Here is a 27393-nt window from a genome sequence, read left to right as displayed (position 1 = left end):
TGTGCGCGTAGGCCTTATCGCGAAGTAGCTCAAATGACAAGTGACGTTGGTGCTGCCGTCGTCGCTGCTTTAACTCCCAAATTTAGTGACTGAGTAGCAAGAACAAATAACTAATCTTTCAGGTGAAAAATATGTCCTTATTAAATTAATCCTGAGCCGGCCAGCTCATGCAGGCTATTTTACACGCCAGTAACAGCCATTAATTAAATAATTTACTTGAACTCATAAATAGATGTTCTGGTAATTCAACGAAAGAGTAACGTCGGTTTTGGTGTTACAGAAGATATGATTCGTTCATTTGGTCTCAGCATTGGAAAATAGAGCAGATGAATTCACATGTGACGATTGTATCGGCATATTGCTTGTTAAGTAACAACCTCGTTCCCAAAATCAGAGAGACTCTGGGAACGAGGTTGGTTTAGTAACCATGACAATAATAAAAAAATTGGTATCCCAGACTCCCCTAGTACTACTAAAATCCTCAAAAACTGAAAAGCAATATATAAAGTCTTTCCCACAATAAATACAGAAATGACATGTGGTTTATTTACAGTGAACATAATAAAATCTTCGCTTTGGTTTTGTTCCTTTCTACAGTCAATTTCAATCTTTTGTGCATAGCGACTACCTATCGACGTGCCATGGACACGACTTTGCGGGACTGAAATTAAGATGGGTTTATTTATCTTCACACTTTCGTAGGGAATGTCAAGAAATCAATCCAAGATCAGTTAATGGACTGTTTTAATCGTTAACGCCTTGCGAACAAAATGGCCGAATTCTACCCGAAGTTACGGACCACAGCCGATCGAAAGCGGTCAAATCGTTTGAATTTTCCAGTAAGTTGAGAGCCATGAGGGGTTTATATAACATATTTCATCAACAATAAATTATTTAGATACTCTGTATTTGATTATTATAGATAGAAATCATGTAATGCGCACTTGATAATTTCCTGGAAAGTGGGCAATATAAGAATTAAAATTATTATTATTATTAACCATTTGAGGCCAGTAGTTAAAGTTAGTTCGTCGTTACTTTTGCCAGTAACCGGAAAATCCTCTGGCTTGATAGTTTAAACAGCCTGGGCCCAGTTGCTCGAAAGCCGATTAACGCTAATCCACGATTAACAGTTAATCGAGGTTTTCATCTCGCTTGTTTAAAATGGGTCGAAAGGTCAACGTGAAAATAAAGGTAAAGAAAAGTCTATGTCAATACTGAAGGACAAAAATCGTTTGGAAGAATCTTCACTGATTAGTAATTATACTCGAATCAAAGTTTACGTTAATCCAGGATTAGCTTAATCGGGCTTTGAACTACTGGGCCCAGCTGTTTAATAAATAGCATGTCGAAAGTAGTCGCCATGCACGGAATACTGAACCTTCGTAACCAGGCCTTCCGCCGTGTCCAAAATGGGCGCTATTGTTTGAACACAGCGGAAGATCTGGGGAAGGAGATGTATTTTAAGAAACTTTAAAATTTAATTATTTCATAAGATACTAAAGACGAAATTAATACATAAACGAACCACAAGAATATCAGGAAAACACCTGAAAAATATTTCGGTCCATTAGGTCCCCCGAGCTCCGCGCGGCCCATAAACTTGGTGTATCGACGTACCATCAGGAGCGCAACACAGATGACCGCACAGATACTGTACGTTATGACACTTATCGATAATGATCCTGCATTCACCTTGAACTTTGATCCCTGAGAATTGATAGACTTGAGGTTAAGAAAATGATAGAGTTATCCCTTTAACTGAAACAGACATAAACGAAGGCCAATCGCACACTGTTGAATCCCGTGTCGGCGGACTACCGTCTTGAAAAGAGAGACTTTACGATCACGCTTACGTCAAAAATGACCACGTGACCTCGATTATCTTACGTTCCTGCTAGTTTCGTGTTGGCACCAAAGACCAGAATTATTCTTCACAATTCTCATCTTTCTACTAATTTTTTTGAGAAAACGTAAACTCAATTGCAAATCTGACGTTTACCGTTTGCCGCAAACGTGATGCTAAAACTCTCTCCATTTTTCAGTCTTTTTAATTAAGTTCCTGTTTTGCGTAGATGGGTTTCATATATACTGCTGTTAGCCATGTGAAAGGTAATTGATGATAGTCGGAATATATCACGCTGTTCTGTTCCCAGAAGCTGCGATACTTTTGGTCAGCGACAGCCTAGGCTGACCTAAAAAGCACGCCGGCTTTGGAGACGAGCCTTTCACACATCGTGTAAAACAATATGAAAGGTACAAAGTTTGTAACAATAGCTAATTAAAATTAGACGGCGATCTCGAGGTTTCTATCGGCTGATAGTTGGCGAGGGGCGAAGCCCCGAGCCAACTTTCAAAGGCGATAGAAACCGAGAGCGAGCCGTCTAATTGTTTTAGCATACCTCAGTGATCGATCTATGAAGCAAAAAATCTTTTTATTTCATAAATTTTGATATATTTGTGCAATGGTGCATGCTAAATCGCGCGCGCTCTGCAAACTGCCGTCTACCGATCGATAGATTGCACCTGTGTAGCCAATCAGATTGCGCGTTACGCGATAGTCGGTCACTGAGGTATGCTAATTATAATTATTGTTATCTACATTCGTGATATCTTGCTACATTGCGCAGTGCTAAGTGCACTCGCCTGTCACCAATGTCCCCGGGTTCGAATCCCGACGTTGACGTCATATAGCTTCATATGTGGGTTAAGTTTGTTGTTGGTTCTCGTCCTTGCTCCAAGGGTTTTTCTCTGGGTTCTCCAGTTTTCCTCCTTTTACAAAAACCAACACTTCCAAATTCTAATTCGATTCTTGACGGACACCCTAATTAAACTCGAGTTAGTTTGCAGTATGGGCATAACGTCTTTTATCTTACCTGAACAGTGTGATAAATACAAGCTATTACCCAAGGCGTTCCCAGACCCAAGAAAACATTCACCGAGTTACTTCCGGTCACATTACCAACGGCTGCATCTGCGTGCTTTTCATTCAAAGCCGCCGATTTACTGGCAAACAGGTCTGGGAGACTGGTACCAAGTGCTACAAACGTAATGGCGGTCACTTCCGCCTTGAGTCCAACCAGGCAACCAAATATGGTAGCCAGGTCACCGACAATAACGGTGAGTAATCCAATCATACCCAGGGCGACAGAAAAAGTCAGCCAGCCACCAAGCCACGTACAGGGTGGGACGGCTGCGAATATAACCTATTGAAAAAAGTTTAATTTAAATTTCTTGACAAAATCCCAGAGTACGGGAGCGAGGGCAATTCGAATTAAAACAGCACCACTTGAAGTGTACAAGGTGATCCTAACTTTTGAGTCTGTCGACGGAATCCTAAAGTGCGATCATTTAAATGAAAGCTACTGAGCAGTTCTTTCCTGTGATGCTGTTTATTATGCTGTACAAGGTGACTCTAACTTTTGAGTCTGTCGATGAAATCCTAAAGTGTTACCATTTAAATGAAAGCTGTTGGGAAGCACTTCCGATTTGTTCGATGAGCGGGCCACGTGGCATTTGAATCTCTAAGTGGAATCCTAAAATGTGACTATTCAAATGAAAGTTACTCAGTACTGAATATTACTTTTTCAATTTTTCTGTTATTACGCTCTGCAAGTTGCTTATCGTGTTAACTCTGTTTGCATGTATGAAGTCCTAGATTGTGACCGTTCAACCAAACGCTGTTGATCAAAAAATTATACTACCCTGTACAAAGCGTTCAGATAGTGGGGAGTGTTACGTGCGAACAAAATTGCGCGCGCGAAAAAAGAGAAGAGGCTTGGCCAAATGTCCCCACCTACTCCACCGTACGGAAAAAGATGGAGGCTGTACATTTCACCACAATACTTTGCGAACCTAACACAGCCATTACGTTCAAAGAAAGCCATATTTTTGCGAAATTTGTCCCTGTACTAGCAACATTTTGTATGCTAGGTTTGAATTTTTTTAACTTTCCTGTGCGTTTTTGTTCGGATTTTTAGGATTTTCGTACGCTGAGAATTATGGGTAAATGTACCAGTCGTTATCTTCTTCACCCCCCCCCCCCCCCCCCCCACTATCTGAACACCTACAACAGGCTACAGTGGTGTGTGATTACTAGGAAGTGCGCCGTTATTTTGGACAAGAAATTCAACCCACCTTCCAAGCAAAGGTAAAGAAATGCATGACGTAATCTTGGGTGGTGGCACTTTCTACATCACCACCATTCACTGACATGGCTTCTTTGAACTGCGCGCCCCACGTTTCCGACCCAAGCTCCAATCGGCGAAGGTTTAAATGCGTCAGAGATACAACTCGGTCGAACAAATGACGATATTCTAAACAAGAAATGACAGACAAAATGAAATGAAGAAAAAATCATTGAAAAATGTTCTAATAAAATGGCCGGTTTAAAGTTTAAACAAGCATCCTAAATTTCATCTCCGATATATTCATTTACGTGTTGTTACCTAGACTTATAGTTATGGCTGGAAATTTTGCGACAACTTAGACATCGTGTCATAAAAGGTTAGCCGGGCATCTTCGTTTTAGACCTATATTTCTCAATCACGGAGAGCTTTTCTTTAACGAGCAGGACGCTAAACTTACAGAGTTTTTAAATTACTAGAAACAAACTGATTTACTTTTTTGCGGGCCAAGAATGTGTCTAGTTATAAGAGTGATCGAATTTACAGAGGTGCGGGGTCTCTATCGATCTAAAAGCGGGATTCCACTGTACCATCTCATGTGAATGTACACGGACATGTAACATGCGCCAAGCTCAGGAGGAAGCGCCCAAGGCGGCCACAGTTGGTTTCACTTCTAACTGGTTTACGGCGCTGTTAAATTGGGCAACTTAACTTGCAACTGGTCTCGCAATTTTGTTGCGACACAGGTTACAAGAATCGTCGCCTAGTGTAACATGCCCTAAAATGAACACGACTCACAATTTTTGTTGTTGTCGCAACCGTTGCGAGAAGTATAAGTTGGTTCTACTTCGTGCAATGGTGACTGCAACTAAAACGTCGCGAGACATGTTCATTTCAGGGCATGCTGCACTACCCAACGATCCGTGTAACTTGTGTCACAACGGCGCAACGAAATTGCAAGATAAATTGCAAAAAAAATTGTGTAACAGCGCCTTTACAAAGTTCGACAAGTTTTCAAAACTTGTTTTCTGACCAACCAGAGAGCACTGTAGTGGACTGCTTTTCAACCGAATTCCACGGAATGTCGTAAAACCAAAATCAATTGGTTTGCTTTTGCTTTCCATTGGTTGACAAAGTGGCGCGAGTTTTTCGCGAAGAACTTTCAGCGCTCAACGAAGACCGGCTCCAAAGCAAGTAAGTACTGCTTTCTACGTAAACTCAATTAAAACTGTTTAAAAAAGACTGTGTTCTGTAACTTACCGTCATCGTTCACTATAGTGACTGCAGCGCTCCTAATATTTCCCAGATGAGCACCTTCAGAGGTTCCCATAAGTTCTACAATAAATGTCTCATTCTTTTCAAAGTCTTTGTCATCAATAATGTCTATAGTAATATATTTTACTTGTTCTCCATGCTCAAACACCAGGGTCCCAGTCCCCCCATGATAGTCTTTCCCATTCACTGCTGTGTCATCCATCGTTTTCCACGTGACTTCCACCTTCCCATCAGTCCCTTGGGTCCTTTCGACCTTGATTAACGCTTTGCCAATGCTTTCTATTATCACGTAGCTCGGATTCTCCAGCTGGAAGGTTCCAGGCTCTAGAGACGCAATAGAAATGAATGAGTAAATTGAAATCCGACGACAAAGATTTGAGAGCGGGTTCAAATAAGAGTTGACCCTGCTAGTGAATTTTACTCCATGCTAATTCGCCCACGGGGAAGTTACAGTCAATCTACATCACGCGTGACCAGTATTTTTGAAATGTGAACGGAGTTTTGAAATTTATATGTCAGTTTTGAACATCGCCAGTGAGATTTGAGAGTTCCTGTAGAAATTTCCCTAGTTTATTGACCGTATAAAGCTATGAATTTGTCTTTACACTACAGCATTTAGTATAACTGGAGTCAGCTAAACTAGTTCCCAATATTTCTCAGATGTAGCCTTGGCCAACCTCGTCCCCAGAGCCTCTCTTCTTCTGGGAACGAGGTCAAGCCTTGGCAACACCTTGAAACTCGCTAAATGATTTTCTAGTGTATCCTTACCGTCATCATTTATAATAGTCACTTCAGTAATACTCTGATCGCCGATTTCCACCGTGTCATCCTTGTAGTCAAACCTCGCTAGCTTTAAAAAGAAGACTTCATTTTCTTCCCACTCGTCGTCGTCAATAATGGTGATGTCGATGTGTTTTAGAGTTTCTCCAGGTTTGAAAACGAGCACGTCCTTTTTTGCTTCGAAGTCAGAGCCAGCCAGAGCCGTGCCGTTAATGGTTTCATAACTAGAAAGAAATACAAAACGATCAGTTTACAATTTAATGTTCTACCGAATTTTCGAATGCTATAATCTGACGCACCAAAAATTACTATTATAATTTGATGCTGGCTTATGATTCTGATCATTGTGACTCCAGTAGTAACCAAGGTAACTAAAGTAACGTAACTCGGTTGATAAAATAATGTCGATTGTAAACGAAAAGACTTGGTAAACCACGATGTGATGGATTTTTTTAGTTGACAAAAAACTCGTGCTTCTTTCGCAAAAGTTGTACAAGTGTTTAGAAAGGAAGGAAGGAAGGAAGGAAGGAAGCAGTAAGCAAGCAAGATGGAAGGAAGGAAGGAAGGAAAGAAGCAGTAAGCAAGCAAGATGGAAGGAAGGAAGGAAGGAAAGAAGGAAGGAAGGAAGGAAGGAAGGAAGGAAGGAAGGAAGGAAGGAAGGAAGGAAAGAAGGAAGGAAGGAAGGAAGGAAGGAAAGAAAGAAAGAAAGAAAAAAAGAAAGAAAGAAAGGAAGAAAGAAAGGAAGAAAGAAAGAAAGAAAGAAAGAAAGAAAGAAAGAAAGAAAGAAAGAAAGAAAGAAAGAAAGAAAGAAAGAAGTCAACTCTTTGCATAATAATGAGCACATATCTTTTCACCTCTGGCTTGAGACAGTCACTTACCTTACACTTGAGGTAATTTTCATGTTGCCAGTTCGTTTGACTCCAATCCTCACAAGTTTGTCGCTCTCAAGAACAGCGCATTTAGGAGCAGCAAACTCGATGCGAGCAGGCTGGACCTTTCCAGCTGAAGACACAAAAACGAAAACATCGGGTATTGTTTTTCTCTGCTTTATGCTTATTGATCTCCTTATGCAATTGCTAACTATTCTCGCTATAAAAGATTGCCAATGAATGCACAACATTTTTTTTTTCAAAAAGAGGCCAATAATTTCACAGTTTCTTAAAACGTGTGCGTTTTCCTGGTTGTAAAAACTTTAAAAACAAAAAATGTTCTAACGAATAAACTTTCGGACAAAAAAGTGTCCCTAATTTTTTTCTATCTAAACGGAAGCGCAGTCCGAACATATTTGCAAATTAGTGCAATTTTAAGAATTTCCAGACAAGCACGGCTTTGTAAAAATGTGAACAAAAAGTTCGGAAAGAGCTAAGTTGCCCGAAGTATATATGATCCGAAAATTATAATTCCGGAAATTTTTGTTAAAGTAGCCGAATAGTTACCTAAGGCAAGACTCATGAGAGCGGAAGCACCAGATGACGAGAAACCAACTTCAGATAACTCCTCATATATCTACGAAAAAAAGAAAAAGAAGAGAGACAAAAATCATGACGAAAGAGTTGCATGATATTAAAGTATATTATGTTTTTCATTATCCTAATAACATAATTTTATGGAAGCGCACTTTCCTCAGTCTCCTATGCAGACGCTCTTTGGGCTCGTCACGCAGGAATGCGTGACGAGCCCGAAGAGGGTTTGCATACTGGTAGGTTACCCTTTCCTTTAATCCTCAAAGGAGTTTTATCACCATGGCAACGCAGTGATTTCATATGCCAACAAACAAGTCCAAAGAGGATTCAGAGCTGTTTGCCGATTTTCTCGCGGGGTATTATATTATTTGTTGTTCCTGTGGCTAAGAGAGCAGGATTCACGTAAATTCCTGCTAATGTCGCAAAACCGCTATAAGAAATTTGTCGCGTTTTTAGTTTCATGCTTTTCTTTTTGGCTCGAAGTCTTTCTGTCCTGAAAGTTCAACTGTGGAGGGCAGAAAACTGTTTCAGTTCATGATTAGAACTAAAATACCGATTCTATGCCTGAGCCCTATATCCAGTTGGAACCCTGGATACAGCACCCTAAATAAAGGTCCTGTCCTCGTAATGTACTTACCAGTCTTAGTTTAGAATCCATCTTTGGCATTAGCTTGTGACTGCCTCCAAGGTCCCTTATTGCACCGACACGATAGTAACCGTAGTTCTTTGGTTGTTTGGCTTTGATGTGAGCTGCCACAAGCATAGCGGCATCATCCTCTGAGAGATCCGGGTTTCTGCTCACTTCCTGAAATTGTATACATGGGAAATTGTTACTGTATTGATAAAAGAGCTCCCGCCAGGGTTGGCTATCTAGTATGCTAGCGAAGGCTTCTCAAAACTATCAACTTCAAAAAGAATAATGCTCACAGGACTGAAAGTCTTATTGCACTCCAGCTAAGCCTAATCGTCTGGCTCCACGGTGGAAAACGTAAAAAATAATAATTTTTTTTCTGTTCGTGAGCGGCCTAGCGGGCGGTATCCTGAAAATCCTGCAATCTGATTGGCTCCGGGAACTACGGGCAGAATTTTCCCATCTCTGACCACGGTCACGGTAACCGGAATGCGCGGGAAAAACGAGCGCTTACCATATGTATGGAAAGTTGGAAAATAAATGGAATGGTTTATTCCAACGAAGTTTTCCGGAAAAAAGCGATAAATTCCAAGGATTTGCCTTTGTTACGACCGGACGTTTTGGTACCATTTGTGCTAGAACCAGGCTCCAGCACGAGAGCGCGAAACATCGCTTGTCAAAACATGGCGGGTTCTTCAGCTCAGATAGTTACCGATGTTATTCAAGTATACACTTGTGAAACGTGTTATTTTTCATCCACCTTGCTAGCAGAATTCCTTGCACACAACTGTGAAATCACAGGTAAGAATGATGGATGTTTTTGAACGTAACTACTGGTTTTATTTCAACGTTTACGAGTCATGTTCGCTGCATGACACCCGTAGTTAAACGCACGAGGAATCGATATATCGGTTCAGCTTTCTTTTGGTAAATGAAGATGCAGGAGAGAAAAGAATCACGTCTTCGTCTGCTTCTTCAAGAAACTCATTTCCGTCTTCTAAAACCTCAAGTAGTCCAAGAAAAACATTGGCTGCCATGTTTGTTTGTACCCAGACTATTTCGGCATTCGTAAAAGGAACAGCTCATTCCTTTTCCGTTTTCTGAGGTGCGTAACGTCCAGTACCATTAATTTTGTCGAAAAATTCGTACCGAAAATTTCATTCAAACGGTAAGCGCTCCTTCAGGGCGAAGAAACATTACAAACTATTGGATACAAATACTTAATATACAATCCAATAATTATCGGATACAACTTCTTAATTAATATACAATCCAATAACTATTAGATACAACTTCAAAGGCCCGGTTCAGATTCTGCACTTCACATGAGCCAAATCGAATTCATTGAAGTAAGTTCATGTGAAGTACGGCGTCTGAATCAATTTAGAATGGCTGATCTAATTCGGATCGGCTCAGCAATTTTTCCTGCCTGGCTCAGCTGGGAATAACGTCTGTGGACCGGCTTTGATAGACCTTTCTCACTCGGTGGCCATGTTGAGTCTCAGGAGAATAATTTATAATTTGGGTCTGTCTCAATTCGAATTCGATTCAGCTCATGTGAAGTACGGTGTCTGAACCGGGCCTAATATAAAATCCAATAAACATTGGATACTACTTTATGTACAAATTATCCAATAATTATTGGATACAATTACTTCATATACAATCCAATAACTACTGGATACAACTACTTAAATATATACAGTCCGATATTAATAATATTTATTGGATTGTACATTAAGTAGTTGTATCCAACAATTGCTGGATTGTATATTAAGTAGTTAAGTCTGTAGCAAATAGACTAATAAATACAGTGGGACAATAATATTGTGATGGGGAATAGTTAATCGGTGGGCTTTCAAAAAAAGGATCATACTTTGGATCAAGGTGGTAGTTGTGGTTTACAGCTCTAGAAGAGGGACCGTGAAGGCGTAGGACCTTTTGCATGAAGCATCTTAAGATAAGTGGGAGTTTTCCACAGTCCTTCCGTAACTCCTAAAGGATTTTCTTATGCTCTCTTTGTGTTCCTTATCCTCAGTGAGCCTGATCTTTAGCCGAGGGATTCAAAATCATACCAGAGAAAATCCACTCAAAGTGAAAACTGAAGAAGGTTGCAGGAAACTCCCACTTATACAACTGGGCTCTGGTCCTTACCTCTATTTCAAAGAAAGTAACTATTAGGCCAAGAGGAAGCAAAACGTTTTAAATTCTGTGAACTCATTCTTGGTCTCAAACTCATTTACTCCAGGTTGCCACAAGGTCTGACCCATAATACCATATACGTGAACTGTATGTTGAATATTAAAATACCTTTATGAAGCTTTCCACTTCTGGATCATGTGTTGGTTGTGCTAGCACCTTAGAACCTTCCGCTGTTGAAGATAGAGAGAAAACATACACAATGATAAAATAGCATTTAATCTACATTGTATAGCTTATAGGTAATCGCTAAGGCAGCCCTAATTAAATTCAACTAATGTATTAATTAAGACACCACTGTGTGGCATGAAATTGCGAGATTTAGTTCATGTAATTTTTTCATAATTCTTCCAACCAAAAAACAAAGTAATGTACAAACAAAAACACAATAAATCTTTTCAACAACAGTTTACTTCTCTTTCTCTCTCTTTCTCAAGAAAAGAAATAACCATTTGAATGTCAATCACTAGTTGAAAATATTTCAGACTTTGGCAAATATCAATATCCAAACCAAATGACATACTACTGAGTACATGCATGTGAGTTAAAGTTAAAAGTTTTTCATTTTATTTGTTCCTCACTCAATCCAGATGAGATGTTCAAACCGTATGACTGGCTGTCTGAGCAGTTTGGTAAGTTTTTTTTTCATCTTGCTCAATTCATTACACAGATAGGCCTGTCAAATGAGGATTGGAAGTGGGAGGGGGGGGGGGGGGCAGCAACCTGGGAGTGAGGGGTTGGAAGGTCTTTGGGAGGCAGGAGAAAAGAGCGCAGGATCTGGGATTTTCAAAATTTCACAACATTGCATAGTAATGTGCAACAGAAAAGGCACAAAGAGAAAGTAACACTGAGGAAGGGGTGGGAAATGGGATGTTCAAATCCGCCTGCCCCTTCCCTCCCACAACACACACACACACTGAAGAATTGTCATAATAATTATTGAAATTCTTCAGTGTGTGTTTATGTGAGTGGGGAAGGAGGGGGTGCAGTTGGGAGGGGGATTTGAACTTCCCAGCAGGTCACATCCTTTTTCGCAAAATTATATTGCAAAAAAGGATGTGACCTGCTTGGATGGGCCATAGGAAAACTTGACAGGTTCAATTCTAATCTAATTATACAGCATTAAAAATATATTTAGTCTATCTGGAAAAAATCATTAAACAAAACTTGAAATTTGACAACTGATTTGTGCATGGTTTTATGAATTTTTTACCCACAAAGGAAGGAGCAGATTTGATTAATGATTTTTTTGCTGCTGGTGGCATCACAAATTATCTCTGCATAGTTAAGTCAGGCTTTTTAAAATCCATCTGTGCTTCAACATATTTCAAAATAATGTTTATTTCTTTAATAAAGGGAATTCTATTAGATGGGTGTACTTTAGCTTAAAAGTGATTGTTTACTTTAAGGCAAAAAACAAACCTTTCTACATAAATTTATATTAATTAGTTAAGGGAAATGTCAACAAATAATTGAATAAGTCAGTCATGAAATTTTAATACTTTTACAGTTTCAATATTTTCTGATTGGTCATATTTTCTCCAAAATGAGGTTGCTAGGCGACAGTCACAGAATGTTGTAAATGTTGGTGGATGGTTCAATAACAGATTAAAGAATTGGTGCATTTGTCTGGCAAATTAAATTATATTTCATTATTTCTTTAATCATGTAATCCTGTAATCCATTGTTGCTGTTTATTTATTGAAGAAAAAGTAAATAAGTTTGCCAAGGAAAATTATGCACTTTGTTGTCAAGGAAATCAGAATTCTGTAACAGCATGCTCATGAAAGAAAACCAACACCTGCTGGAGAATTGTTAAGCAAATGTAGAGCTGATATCAAGATAGCATAAATTGGGACACTTTGGGGAAGTTTTAAGAGCGTAGCTTACATTTTTTATTTCTACTTAACAGAACGTGCTCTGTCTTGGACTATGCAAATTCGATCATTAATGGCATATGTCACACATTTTATTGCTAAAATTATGCGTTTCATGTGTGTTAATTGAAAGACTAGCATTTAAATTTCATAAAAACTATTTTTCAGATAATTTCTGGAAGACTAACATTTAAAATAAAAATTAAAAAAAAATTATGCGTTAGATAATTTCAGGAAAGGACAGTGTTTTCAACAAAACATAGCAATCAAAAAGAAACAACGGTACCACTAACGAAAAAATATATTTGACTTTTGCACCTGCTGACAGTTACTCTGCGAGACATGAAGAAAAAAATCGAATAATTGTCGCAAAAAGCTCAAAATTGGTTATTCGCTCTCCAAATCTCGGCGCCGAAAGAAAAAGATTTATTACTTTTATAATCAGGGCTGACAATCCTCTATCGTTGTAGTTTCTTTCTTGTGTTGTCAGTAGGCGAACTGTCCGTGACAGCTGAACAAATTTCCGCAGCACAATAGCAACGGATTTCAGCAACTGTTTCTTGTTCGTTTTGACCGTCTTTTCGTTTTCAGAATTATGTTGAACTTAGAAACTGAATATTACGCACAATCAAACTTTAAAACTCGCCGTTTATTTAAATGTAGAAAAATTAAACCCAAAAAGGCAGACAGGTAATTATGTTTTTCCACCTCGAGACTAAGCAACCCATCTCCGAAAGGAATTAATAGATTGCACGTAATATTATTTATGTATTTTACAGCGGCAATAAATGATAACGAATCGATCCGTTTAAGAACATTTTATCACGTACTAGAATTTTAAGGTCAACAACCGGATCTATATTTAGCGAGAAACGCTGAAATTTTACACTGGTGCGAGAGAAAATTATTATTAGTAGTACATACCGAGCTCAAGGACGCCAGCGTCCTGTGGCGATATTTTTGCAGAGCAGTAATCTTTATCCGCGATGTAAGCGATAACAACCAGGACAGGAAACAAAAGAAAAGTAAAAATCGCCTCCCAAAGTTCTATCTCGTTTTTAGAGCTCACGGTTAGAGCGATAAAGAGCCAGACGTAGGCGACAATAGAGAATGTCGCGGTTATAGCGAACACTTTGATAGCCTTGATCCTTCTCTGTTCGTGTGTTGGAACAGTCATCACACAGACTCCAGTGATTACAAGGAGGTTGAACGCCGCAGAGCCCACAATTGTGCTTGGGCCAAGCTCGCCTGCTTCAAATTTATTTAGTATAGTGATCTCAATTATCGCTAGCAGAATCTCCGGTGCTGATGACCCCAAGGCCATCAAAGTCAGGTTAGCAACTGTGTCATTCCAAATTCGAATTTCGACCACATCAATTTCATCGCTGTCCTGTCTTGCCCTTTTCACTTGCTTCGTTTTGCTTGTGATGGTTTCAATGGCGCACATGAAGACATCGGCGATTATTGCAACTCCCATGAAGCACCATAGCAGCGCTATGAGGTAGATAAAAATCCTCAGTTCCTCAATCCAGCCCGATTCATCCAGAAACGGCAGCAAGAGCGTGCCTCCGGAACATTTGTCAGTCATCGTCAGATCCGATTCGATCGAATAAAACGATTATCAAAAATTGACACACTGTAATGGTTTTCTCACTCAAATGGCCTCACTTTCCGTTATACTGGGCGGGCTTCGCTGTAAATACTTATTTGTCACTGGTAAAATCTCGGGTTTATAGAATAATTTACCCAACGGATATATAAATTATAGCTTGAGCCATGGAAAACGTTGCGTGCATTGAAGCAAGATAAAATTGCAGTCACGTAGATGAAATCATTTTTCCAATAAGCATGTTACTCCACCATTGCAATCCTGAAAGTCATTTCCTTTACATTTTCAAGCGTCGACGAGCCCGGAGTGTTTTTAGTTGAGTTGAATTGTACTCCATCGTTACCAACACAATCTAGTCGCCGACCGAGTACTAATTTACATGATATTATTACTATGAAAAGGTATTTGACTGTTGCTTAGTGACGGCCCCCGATAAATACGCACTTGACACCTCTAACAAACAAACTCTAACAAAAGTCTCACTTGTTCTACTTTATTTTGTACGCTTCAAGAAGTTCCCTATTAACAAAACACTTCTGAATGACTATCGAATAAGACTTGCGGAAATCCAGGCTCCTTCACTGTTTGTCCTGTTTATATCAGTTACTGTCAGTCCTTAAACAAATAGAAAGCTCATACCGTGCCGGTTACAAAGGCACTGATTCTCGATGGTTCTTATCATCCCCAAATCCCTCTTTTTTCTTCTGTCGACTGAGCTGTAGACAATTACATAAACTCACGCGTCCAGCGGATGGTATGTTCGAGAAAGACTCAGAGGTAAAGGTATAACCAGTACAAACGGAACTTGAGCCAGGGAACTAATAAATTCGGTTTCTTCCGGTTTGAAACACGTTTTCATAAACACAATTTGGGTGATTTATACTAGACTTGGATTCAATTAATTTCGACATCTTAAAACTCTTAAACGGGATCCGCTAAATATATTGCTTGTCCTCTTAAGTCATTCCTCAAGTCAGACATTGGTTCATGTATTGTGGCTTAACTTTTGAGTCTGCGGTTCCCGTCCTAAACAGTTGTTGCAAACTGGCTTGAGAGGTGCTTATTAAAAGGCCAGCAGAGGTGCTCTTTAAAAGGCCAAGCTGTCTCAAGAGGTGCTCTGAAAAGGCAATGGCTGAATGCAGCTTGCCACCTTGCTCTAGTTTTGGTCTCTGTCAGTTCTATACTAATTGTTCTGGTTCAACTTGTATTTCGTTACGGATTGTCACGCCAATTCGCGCTTACGTGAGTTGAAATGTTTACGCAAGACAGGCCTGCCCCCTGACGTGAGTGCATTCAGAGTGCGTGGAAACCAATTACGTACAACTGTACACTTACTGTTGAGTATTGTGCCTTGAGCATAAAAATACTTTAAATACCACAGGCTGCGAACTGGAACGTGGCGCTGGCGGCTGTCTGAATTCTGAAAAGTACTTACGCCACAGCTCCACGAGCCTTGTCAGAACTCAGGAGCGAAAAAAAATGGCGGCCACGTCAGTTTTTCTAAGACTCTCCTTCACTACAGGATCCGGTACTTTTATTTTGTCACGGTGGTCCTTGCAAACACAGTTTATCTCAAAAGTGAAGCGAGCGGTGGGTTTATCAGACTTTATCACGTATCAGGATCATATCAGATGATAAACTGACGCACAACCTAATTGACATTATTTCCTGTTTTGACTTGCCTTAAGGACGGTGCCTACTATTGTTAGTGCGCATACGTTCTGCGCATCGCGAGATACTCGGGTTTCCTATAGGTGGTGCCTACTAATACCGGAATATTTTTGCGCGGTTTAAAACTATACAGAGAAAGCAGACCTTACCAAATGCTTTTGGTATCTCAAAAGAAAATTGGGGGTAACCATGCATTTTTCAGAGATAATTAAACTTCAATTTAGGAAAAAATCCCATACATTTCTTTATATTTTGGCGCTTTTTAGAGATATTATTGCTCAATTATCTCTGAAAAATGCGTGGTTGCCCCCAATTTTCTTTTTGGATTCCAATAGGCCTTGCTAAGATGTGCTTTTCCCGCATAGTCATAAACCGCACAAAAATACTTCCGTATTAGTAGGCACCGTCCTTAAGGCTGTGCTTTGGTGTTTGGCTTTGTGCTTTTTCTTTCATTTCTAATGATGTATGACGGGTTTTTTTTCTTCCAATTTTAGCGGGATTAAACTGAGACATTCTTGAACTTTAATAGTCAAACAAGTGAAAGGCCTGTCAGTTTTGCTATTAATTTTTCCACTTGCAAATTAAGGTGAAAGTCAGCAACAAAGACGAATGTTTGATCTCTCTGAGGCCAGTTCATGACAACGAAAGCCAACGAAAGTCAAGCATATATATAGATGCTTTCAAATTAATAATAAATAAGATCTTTCAACAGGGAGCCCATGTCACAAAATGTGGTTTTCAGTGAGGCCCTGCATAAATCTAACGTAAGAATACAAAAAAAGAAATTACAAATATAGCTATCTAAATTTCAAAAAGACGAGAATGCTACAAACTTATGACTTAACATTTTTTTATCGCTTTTGAATCAGGTCATTTTGATGACGACGGCGAATTCTTCGAGTCCCAAAATAAATGGGAAGCGCGCGTAGGAAGATTCTACGTATATTTATAACAATTGTTACACGAATGCTCGTTGGCTATAATCATGTCATAATCAACAAGCGTGAGTGGAACAATTTAATAATTTAATGGTCGCTATTTCTCGGGTATGGTATAATATACACTTAATGTATGGTCACGAAGGAAACAGTTAGTTTTGTTTTCCCTCGAGTCCTGATGTTTCCTTCGTCTCGGGAAACATCAGGACTCGAGGGAAAACAAAACTAACTAGTTCCCGAAGGACCAGACTTTCCCTTCAATAATTACAGCAAAACGAACAAACAACTGAGAGGGCAACAAGTGCGGAATTGTTTTTCTGTCTTTTGGGCTGTTTTTTGGGAGCGCTGCGTGACAGCCCAAAAAACGGCTGCGAGGGAGACTAATCCCGGTCGGGATACATTTGTATTTGATCAGGGGCACGTGACCAAGAATCAACGAATCACAGTGCTCGTTTTGTGTGAAAGTCTAGGTATATAACAATGGCTCGTATACCATGGCCTCTAAGCCAAGTCCCTGGAATTGCATTATACAATGATCCAGTTTTTAATAATTGTGGTAATTTCCCACCGGTCTCACTAGAGAAATAAGCACAAGCAGAAGGCGACATACGCGCAAGCTCAGTACTGCTGAGTTTTTGTGCTTATCTCACATCGTTGGGTTCACACAAATTTTCTTGTGCTTGTGTTTGTGCTTCTCGTACCAGTGTGAACCACCCTAAGTGCGTTTAAAACTGCACTTAATTCATGTTCATACGCACGTAAAATTTACACGACGTGGAAATCCACCTTAAAACAAAGCTGCAAGTTCCGCACTCTAGTCTAAGTTGTGGAAAGAAAAGAGAATAATTGTCATAAATGGTATCCCATCATGAACCCCGCAACATTCCCACATCCTTTGTTTTGTTCTTAACTGATCTGCGATCGTGTTAATTACGTGACCAAGGGAGCCAAAAAAAAAAAAATGCCAACTTTAAACATCAGGTTGGCCCTGAAACATCGCATTCGAGTTGTGGGATATGTTTGTGTGGTCATATACTAAAAACTAAACTCCACAGCGTTTCCACTTTCCTTTCTTATTTAGTCCGAAAGTGAGGCCATTCAAACGAAATCTTTTCAAAAGTGGTCTCCTGTTGTGCTGTTTACATTTCCATATTTTCAAAGCATAATGTGATGGTCTCTTTCCCCCAATTTCAAGGGACGCTGTTAGGGATATGCAAGGTTTAATCAACGGATTGTAGTTATGGTGCATTAGCACCGTTAGTGTTCTTTCTGTTTTGTTATTGAAAATATACATTTCTGAAACATCATTTCAAGAAACATGTTTTTGACATCAAATTAAAGTAGAATCTTTATCGTGTCTTAGTAAGACTTTCACTTAGGAATAACTTAATGCACTTTAAGCCGATTGGCTCTTTTGCAAGCTGTGCTATTGGTAAAGCAAGTAAAAGCAATTTTTGACAACTGCAGATAACCGCAATATCCGTCGCTTTCATTTTAGTTACCTTAAGACCCGATAAACTGACAAAAATCAGCGGTATTTGGCTTTCTGTCGAAATTGTTAAATGCGTGGAACGGTAAGACGGCACAATACACAATATTAAAGATAAAAGCTATAGAGCTCACAAGAGGCGGCTGAAAGGGGCTAGTTTAATTAAAATGTTCTCTAAGGGGTATGTGCGAGTATAAACATTTCCAAGTGTGTTTTGTCTTCTTCAATTGAATTTCTCAGCAATAAAAATTGATTACCGGAATTTCAGGAAACAGAATGATTCTTGTTTGATAATGGTCAGGTTATGCATTTATCTTGTTTTCTTGTTCATAGACCTAATCTTCGATTGTTATCTGTTGTTTTTCGACTTTTTTTTCCGTTTTTGAAAATAACTACATCTGAGGCGTTATATCTCGAACAAGATACAATTGTTTGCTCTGAAACCAGATGTTGTTTCATTGCGTCATCAACATTACTTGCTTAGCTTCTCAAGTTAACCTCGTCCGGCCGTAAACATTCGTAATGTAGTGCTGAGCCATTGCCTAAAGGTAATAAAAAATGGACACTTAGATCGTCGTTTGGAAAAACATTTCAGTTTTTGACATGGAAAGTCGCTCTTCTTCGTGTTGCTTCGGTTTTGGAGATGGCCCAGATTTTCTGGACTTTACTGTTAATCAGGTCTCAGTTGACGACGATTCAAGCGAATTCATGTTTCCATTATGGCCAGAAAAGCAGTCTGGTGATTCTGGCAGTGAGAATTACGATAAAACAAGAGGTGAGTTTCAACGGTTCGAAATGGAAACGAAAAGCAAAGGCGCTGCAGAAAGCAAACATATCAGTGAAGGAGGAGATACAAACAAGAAATTAGCAATTACTGAGAGAAATGAACGAAGGCGGAGATCGGACATACAAGAGGAACTTCACAGGCAGTATAGCAAGACTGTTGAGGCTTTCAAGTCTGATAAACATTTGCAGTTAATTAACGCAGAAAAGAAAACATTTAAAGCTCAGGGAATGGGACTTAAACCTAGTAAAACAGCTACAACCCATCGTAAAGGCCAGTCGTTTATGAAAAGTCAGAGTATGAAAATGGACGCTTCTCTTGGCAGAATGAAAAACGTTTCCTTGAGAAAAGAAAGTTGGCCGTTGCTACGTAATCCGCCTTATGAGAACGAACGATACTCGAGGCAGAAGAGTCAGAAAAAGCTTGGAATATATGACATCGCGGCTAACTTTTACGAGCCACGGAAAGGGCAAAACAAAGGTTCAATACTGCATGCGCCGAAAACGGAAACGAAAGCGAAAACGAATCTAAGCTTAGCTCAACGGAGTGGATCACATTGGCTGCAAAAGAGCCTGCGTAGCTGCACGAAAACTCAGTTACAACCAATCGGTTCTTCTCGAGTGCGAAGACATTACTCTGAAGAGTGGATACCAGAGAAAAGCGTTCACTATAAAGGCGAAGTTTGGAATGAATCCATTAATTTTCAGAGCAATGTCAGCAGGCAATCGGTTACAGATTCAAGTGGTATTGTTTTAAAGTCGGTTTTACATACTCTAGAAGCAACACGTTTGAGTGATCCCAACAAAAACGATTTACTTAAGCAGTATTCCTTGCCTTCATTAGACCGCAGAAAAAACGAAGCGTCTTTTCGGAGGAAAGCTCTTCCTTTTGTTAAGAGCGCGCTAGCTTTCAAACACAACGGTAATAAGTTAGCCTGAGGCAACTGCCCGGCACGTCTTTGTTGTCCGATTCAGTAATTAAAGATCTGTCAACCTGTGTTATCTACACGCATTAGCACCGAGATGTTTGTATTTTCAAAAACAAGGATTAGTATGATCGTGAAATTTAAAAATCAAGACAAATTTCATGCACTGATTCAACGGTTAGGACCACCTCAGTTGTGCAGCATATTAAACAGCACCACGGGACAGTTCTTCTCAGTAGGCATCGTTTGATAGTCACACTTAAGGATTTCATCCACAGACTCTAAATTTAGAACCATCTTGTACAGCGTAATAAACAGCACCAGAGGGAAGTACTGCTAAATGTCTTTCATTTGAATGGTCACTATTTTTATAATTTTTTTATTATTATAAATATCGTTTATTCAGAAGAAAAAACTTACATGTAGTAGGGCCACAAAGTACACAGTTGAAATCAAAGCAACATTTAAGAGTACCTAGATTATTACAATATTATATGGTCAAGAGGAGCAGCATTGCTTCCTAAATATAATAAAGATAGTATTATAGAATATACATTAAAGGGATTTCAACGTTATTTTTTCGCTGGTAACGCGCGAAATCTGGCGCATGCACGCGTAAATGCATTCCATGTGCACATACTCTGGCTCATTTGGACTACTTAGTTAACATTCATAAATCGTACTTCTGACCGTCGACTTTCAGTTGTGATTAAGATCGGAAAAAGTTAGGAGAGTTATTAACCGAGAGCTTTGACGTCCAGAGAGGGAACCTTTCGCAGCTGTTATTTAGACGCCACTGGGTAGTTATCCTTTTTATTTGGAGCTTCGGTCGTACCTTGGCCGTATTCGTTCACGTGTGTTTATATCGACATTTATACTTGTAGGCTTCGAAGGCATTCTACATGCGACTTTGATAACGGCGAACTGAACAGCTAGCGAAACGATAAGCAAGGGGACATCAGTTTGATGCCTTAGTTCTCGACACGATACCTATAAACACTATTTTGTTAATGAAGTCAGGTAGTGACAGAACGTCCTCATTGTATACGTAATGGCGGAAGAAAAGCATGGTGTAATTAGAGTTTAATAGCTGTACACGGGGAGTTATGGATTCCAAATAGCTGCTGTTCTGTATTCAGGTTGAACTTTGAGTCAATAGAGTCATTAAACCACTCTAAGACTTTGCGGAAAAAGCGCTTACTGGCTTAGTGAATTGGCAGCGGATAAAAGTATCTAAGGAGTATTGTTCACCACAAGTTTATTCTAAATCTAAGAGGTCTTTCCGTGTATGAATTAATTTGAGAATGGCCACGCTTAAGGATTTCATCCACAGCCTCAAATGTTGAAATCACCGGCTTCCGGTAGAGCATAATATACAGCACCACAGGAAAGTACTGCTCAGGAGTTTTCACTTAAATGGTCGCATTTTAGGATTTCGTCCACATACTGAAAATTTAGAACCACCTTGAGCAACATAAGAAATAGCACCAAAGGAAGGTAAAAGTAAGTAAGTAAGGAAGGCTTTCATTGAATGGTCATAGTTAAGGATTTAGAAGTAAAAAGCACATTACACATCGTAAAATGTGAGTCAGAGAACCAAAAAGTCAAAATTAGAAGGAGGAGGGCTAAAGTTTCACTTAAGAAAATTTTACCAAATTGGAGAAACAGGCGCTCTGCGACATACCTATTGACCTCGCGAAATGATCAAAAATTTGTGCAAAAATGGAAGATTGATTTGCAAAATCGGTGCAATTGCTGTAAATAGCGCCACGAATAATACCCTCAAACTCTGCATGAGATGAAAAAAATTTCGTATAATGGGGTGACTCATCGAAAAAATAAAATTACTTCAAAACTTGTGTTTTAACGAGTAAGCTAAATGAAGTAGATAAGTCTTGATTTAAAGCAGGTGTATTATCAGTGCTATCAGTAAATCCATACTCTTCTTCTGACCAATACACAATGCATTTGTGTAGAAAATCTTTGGTCTTTAGTTATAGCTGATTATAATCGCGGTTAAGTCTCTTTATCTCTTTTTCGCTGAGAAGTGTCCGCCTACGTTACTCCGAATTTCCTTCATGCATGGCTTTCGACCGATTATCTGTTCCAGTCAGTGCGAATTAATTGTTATGTCGTGGTTAATGTCCATGCATTCATTCAGGCAGTTTTTAGTTCCTAGGTTCTGTTGCTTTTATAGCAAATCGAAATCCGGATTTTGCGATGGAAAATTCGATTTTTATTTCCTGTCTTTTATAATATGACATTTTCAGCTCACATACCAAAATCAGAATCAAACATTTAATTTTTTTTCGCCCAAAATCTGTCGTCATTATCAGTGCGATTGGAGCGGATTTCAGTTGAGTATCGAAAGTAATTTGGTTTGCTTTACTAGGCGTTGTGATTGGTTAGGAAAATTCGCGCCACTTTCTCAACCAATGAGAAGTAAAACCCAAACCAATTCTGACTGTCGCACGCGTTTTCCTGCGCTTTCCCGCCCTTCGTATTTGTTCTGAATCCTGGTTGGTTCATTGCACTGTTTGCCTCTGTTGTGATTGGCCAGAGTAATTACTTTGGTTTTGGTGTTACGACACTCAGTTTAGGGTGTGAGTGCACCTTCGTACAGTCATATCTTTACACGAAACAGCTGTTCCAAGGAAGGCTGTCGTTTAGATGAGTTCTAAAACGTATGCAACAACGCCGAAGTTTGCGTTCTTTTTCAGTATTTTACGACAAACTGTTTGTTCAGATCAAAATGAAACGATGATGTTTCGTCAAACTGCCGTATCTTTGATGTCTTGGTTGCGTCGATCGCTTTGTGAACTTGTATAGTCAAAACTCCTGTCTCTCGCGGAGGCTGATCTTAGTGGCCTATCACATTCGCTCCGACTCTGTTTGTTACTTCGTCTGGTTCTACCGAATATCTTCTTGGCGGCTTTTCTAAATTTGGGCATCTTTAACGCCAACAAAAAGGGGTTCATCAAGGAGTTGCCATAATGCAGCAGTTTGGTGGCGTACACAGCCGCAAGGCTTACTGGCTGAAACATGTTTACAGTGTTCAAGATTATAAACGGCAGCCATGTTGACAGCGAAGTGAGAGTTAATATTGTCAAAGTTACGTTCAGGCGTCGTTCACGCGAGTGCTGCATGCGTTTGGAACTGAAAAACAGCACTTTTATCCAAATAACGAAATACGCCGTGCCTATTAGCAACAGCAAAATGCATACTAAAGGCATCCACACGTACAGAGAGTCGTAATCATTTCCAAACATGAGTCTTATGATGGGAAGAGCAGCAGACACGGCCCACAGTGTAAAGATGATCATCGCGTACCACATTTTTTTCGTCCGTCTGTATCTCACTGGATATAGTGTAGCATAAAGTCTCTCCAAGGCAATCGCTGTTAAAAAAGCAATCGAAGAAATTCCCGAAAACATGTCAAGAAATATACTTGCCACACCAGAGATTCTGACGTGCTTGAAACCCCATAGGCCGTAGAAGCCGCCCAAGATGTACACGAATAACGGTTCAGCGAACGCCCCCACAAGCCAGTCAGCCACTGCTAAGTTCATGAGAAAAAAATATTGACTGTTCCTTCGCAGTTCGCGTGTTTTGGCGAATACGATGACGATGAATAGGTTTCCTGCTGCCACGATAACAGCTTCAGCGCCGAACATGACACACCATCCCTTGGCTTCAGATGTGGTCATGTGATGCATTGCCATGGAAACAGAGTCTTGTTGTGTGGTGTTGTTTGTCATGGTTGATTCCTAGGAGACGAAGGGAATAAGAATAAAAATAAGGCAAAGTAAACCATTTCGTTGAGATGTCAACTCCCCTGAGGTACGTTACTGGTGCCAAGTTTGAGCAGCACCACTTCAAAATTTCCCGAGATATTCTTTTTTTTTTTTTTTTGATATTCTTGATTTTGTGATTTATCTTTGTACTTAAACTATTTGTGACGTCATCAGTTTTTGAACAAAAACTTGAATATCTCTGGAACGAGGGAAGATATTTCAGAGACGGAAACACCATTATTCGTAACTTTGAAAGGCCTTCCAAATAAGCGTAAGTTTTTTTTTTTTACTTCATAGGCACTTTAAGCTCAAAATGGAAAAATAAGCAGGAATCTTTTGATATATTTTCATTTTCTATTTTTCTTTTAACTAAGAGGATCACAGGAAAAACCTACTAAACAAAATTTCGTTTGAATGAAACAACCATGTTTAGCCGGAAGGTCTTTGAACTGAACAAATTTCAGAACCATGACTTGCCTTTCATCAAAAGCGGGTTGACCGGTGGTGATGCGGATGTGAAATTTTAACTTGTCTTGAGTTTCCAAAAGTCGTTTAAGCCCGCTGAGAAATTAGATCTTTTAGTCTCTGTTTTGCTAAAGTATTTGTCTGCCAAACTGTGAGGTAGTCACCGTCTTGTAATTTTGACAGTAACGTTCTAGAAACTTTACACAACAAACATAACTCTCCGATCAGTGCTCACAGAATGTCTTCTTGTAAGTCTCTTCAGGCAATATTATTTTGTGTTCGCTTAAATATGCGTCGCTTCAAGCCAACGTAGTACTATTTTTTTTTTAATTGATAACCAAAGCTTGACATCTTGCTTCAGTAAAGCATTATTTTTGAGAAGTATCTACTTTAATTAAAAACTGGATCATTGTTTAATGTAATTCCAGGGATTTGATTGGCTTAGCGGCCATGGTATATGAGCCATTATACCATTCCCGAAAAATAGCGACCATTAAATTGTCTTCTGGTTAACTGATTGTACGCTGGGACAGTTTGTTAATTTCAACTAAAATGAGAACGCTTCCCTAATAAAATGTTACTTAAATAATCCACGTGGAAAGAGTTCTAAGTGCCTTCGCTAAATTCTTACTGGGTGAAATCGCTCCCAAACGTTTAGTCAAATTAATTTCCCATATAGTTAAACTGCTCCAGGGTGTTTTTTTCTAATATCACACAACCGTAAATTTCCCCATTGCGGTCGTTTTGTCTGTAACTTCCCACACGGATACACTCCCCCAAAGCGTTTTGTCTAATTTCCCAAAGAGGTAAACTGCTCCAAAGCGTTTTGTCGTTAACGATTTATGATCTAAACTACACTGAACTGCATTATTTACCGCATGAAGGAAGACTGAATAAAACATTGCAGTCTTTGATGGGTCGATACCCATAAGTGCAGCCTATGCAGTAACTGAACGTTCACTGTATTCTTCTCAGCAAAGTAAAATCCAGTAATTACTTGACAAAATTTATTTAACGTACTTCCTCGGCACCTTTACTAGTAAAATATGTGTAATTCACGAGGGCTACCCAAAACGAAAAATGGTGATGAGATATGAAAATATGCTGGTCCGTGAAGAGAAAACAATGTGTAAGTTCCAATTTGATCTGGATTATTGTCAAGCACTTTATCATTAGCGACTTTGGGCATTCGTTGTGCAAAGGAGAAACTCAATAAATTATCAGAACTTTTAAACTCTGTTTTGTATTGTCCACAAATCTGCTAGAACGTCTGTAAATGGTATACAAATTATGTTTTTACTTAGTTTTGTCGCGCACATTCGCACCAGAATTAGTAAATTTGCAAAAGATCCATATTTTCAAAGCGTTTGTCGAACTAACGTATGGGCAAAGGTTTTTTCCTTCTTTTCTATGGATCGCACCTTCGGATCGGTTCAATATTTCCGTAATACGGACATGGATCAGTGTAAATAAGCCGGGATCGCTTTCGTAGCATCTGTTTACTAAAATTGAGCCGAGTCAATAAGCTGTGTGCGCCAAACAAGCTGAATATCGTCACTGCTCTACCAGTTAGCACTAATGTTCTCTTTATAGCGACAGTCTCTAAACCTGTAATAGCTTGCAATTGCTTTGTGTTCTCTTCGACATTTTACCTAAAACGAAACTTCACGATGATATTTGTGTCAGTTTGGCACTTTCCTTTAGCACACGGATTAATTAATGAGTTGATTTATTTGGTGTACTCTTTTTCGGCAAAGATGATGTTTATGTGCAATAAATTTTATGCGATTACCCGTTTTGTACTGAGCTTTAAAAAAAAAAAAAAACAGTCTACGAACTTGGACCTACCTGGTGTTTGTATGTTTTCTATTTCGTTGTTCCGTTCACGCTCAACGCCACTGTGAAGCAGGAATTGAAGCAGGAATTGACTGATCAACTGAATATCAGGTACTTTCCTAAATAATCTCAGTTCAGTAATGGTCGTTGTTCTTTGAAGATATGTTTTCGCTACTGAAAATAGATGAAAAAAGTAAAACAATAAAGTCTACTTTAAAAGATCCTTCGGAAATCACATAGACCTGTTTTGGCAGATGCTCAAGACAATGGTATTATTTCTTCCGCCAGTTGCAAGGTGTTATTCTAAGCTTAGCATAACAGCCAGGATGAAAAACTCTTATTATTTGTACAATAGCACAGATTTTTTTCGTAATTAAGGTGATCACGACCTAACATAATCACTTGCGAAGGCTTACCTACTACTTTAACCTGTAAGGCTGAATTTTGCTTTCGAAAAGAGACAGCCACGTTTCGTTATAAGGCTTTATAACGAAGAAACGATCTTTTTACATGAGATAAGCACAATGATACCTGGACTCTTATTGGTTAAAAACCGTTCACGATAACTCAGTGCAAATAGCGCGTCTTCACGAAATGAATACAAAATTTCTCGCTTGTTTCCAGAAGGGATGGAAGCGCCCGTGAAATCTTGCGAAAACTATCAAAGCAACACGAAGAAGCATTTTGAATTCTAACTCTAGCCGTAATCAGACTCGACAAGCAGATCCGTAGGCCATTCACCATGAACCAAAGAGTGTGTATATAAAAAAAAAAATAGTTAAACAAGACTCGGTTTCAAATGAAGGCATCCGGTGTTCTTAGTGCAGTATGCTAATCTGTTAGTATGCCGTTTTTTTTTTATATGGACAATAATGAGGTTTTACGGTAATTTACCGTTTTCATTAAAGATGTTCCCGGATCTAGGACGAAAGAAGATTGCTTTTAAAATGTTAACTTGTTTAGGCCGTAAGACACAGACAAGAGCATCAATTAAAATATACGTGACCTTGAGATGTATTGTTAACGTCTTAGCAACCACACAGTTTTCTTTTAACGGAGGAAAATGAACCTTTTTCAGCTGTTTTTGCAGTGGCACGAGTTTGTGAAAAATAAAGAAAGTAATTTAGGCAAGATAGATATCCGTACACACCCATAGACCCACAGAATCCAGTGAAGGTGTTTCATCAACAGCAGCAGTGTATTTTTTCGTTTTTTTGTGACAAAAGGGTAACGAGAAACCAAATGGTGGTGCAAATGATCTAAACTGTTTTGTGGTCGCGGTGTGAAAGCAGTCTGATGGAGAAGAAAGGAAGAACCATCTGCTGTTGACGTTCCGAATTTTACCATTTTTCTTTCACATCTTGACAAAACGGATTATTGACATTTATAACATTGTATACATGCTTTGCTTGGTTTCTAAAGAATTAGGTAGTAATGTTATACTCTCAACAGACTGAGCTGAGGTAAAATAAAACTCCCATGTACTGAAATATTCGTGCTAAAAGAAAGTGATAAAACTGTTGTGAAAGA

General features: G+C 39.2%; 3 protein-coding genes across 3 annotated transcripts; 1 reads left to right on the top strand and 2 right to left on the bottom strand.

Annotated features, from left to right (window-relative positions):
* Positions 1 to 50: 50 nt before the first annotated feature.
* On the bottom strand, positions 51 to 14387 carry LOC146458166 (sodium/calcium exchanger 3-like). The gene is made up of 10 exons (XM_085091144.1): positions 13277 to 14387; positions 10587 to 10648; positions 8283 to 8450; positions 7619 to 7688; positions 7061 to 7184; positions 6171 to 6406; positions 5388 to 5726; positions 4138 to 4316; positions 2877 to 3206; positions 51 to 1710 (listed from the first exon to the last, which is right to left on the bottom strand). Exons 1-10 carry the CDS (start codon positions 13938 to 13940, stop codon positions 1474 to 1476), a joined length of 2409 nt encoding a protein of 802 aa, XP_084947270.1. The 5' UTR covers positions 13941 to 14387; the 3' UTR covers positions 51 to 1473.
* LOC146458164 (uncharacterized) lies at positions 8578 to 27332 on the top strand. The gene is made up of 3 exons (XM_085091161.1): positions 8578 to 9077; positions 11066 to 11107; positions 26772 to 27332. The coding sequence occupies exons 1-3, from the start codon at positions 8798 to 8800 to the stop codon at positions 26807 to 26809; spliced, it is 360 nt and encodes a 119-aa protein (XP_084947287.1). The 5' UTR covers positions 8578 to 8797; the 3' UTR covers positions 26810 to 27332.
* Positions 22522 to 24444, bottom strand: LOC146458165 (adrenocorticotropic hormone receptor-like). The gene has a single exon (XM_085091180.1). It carries the CDS (start codon positions 23524 to 23526, stop codon positions 22540 to 22542), a length of 987 nt encoding a protein of 328 aa, XP_084947306.1. The 5' UTR covers positions 23527 to 24444; the 3' UTR covers positions 22522 to 22539.
* Positions 27333 to 27393: the final 61 nt, after the last annotated feature.

This window comes from Pavona decussata, unplaced genomic scaffold (genome assembly GCF_977016875.1).
Source record: "Pavona decussata unplaced genomic scaffold, jaPavDecu1.1 SCAFFOLD_234, whole genome shotgun sequence".
Classification (NCBI taxonomy): domain Eukaryota; kingdom Metazoa; phylum Cnidaria; class Anthozoa; order Scleractinia; family Agariciidae; genus Pavona; species Pavona decussata.
The sequence above is the reverse complement of the archived record's forward strand: the minus strand, read 5'-3'. Positions and strand labels throughout refer to the sequence as shown.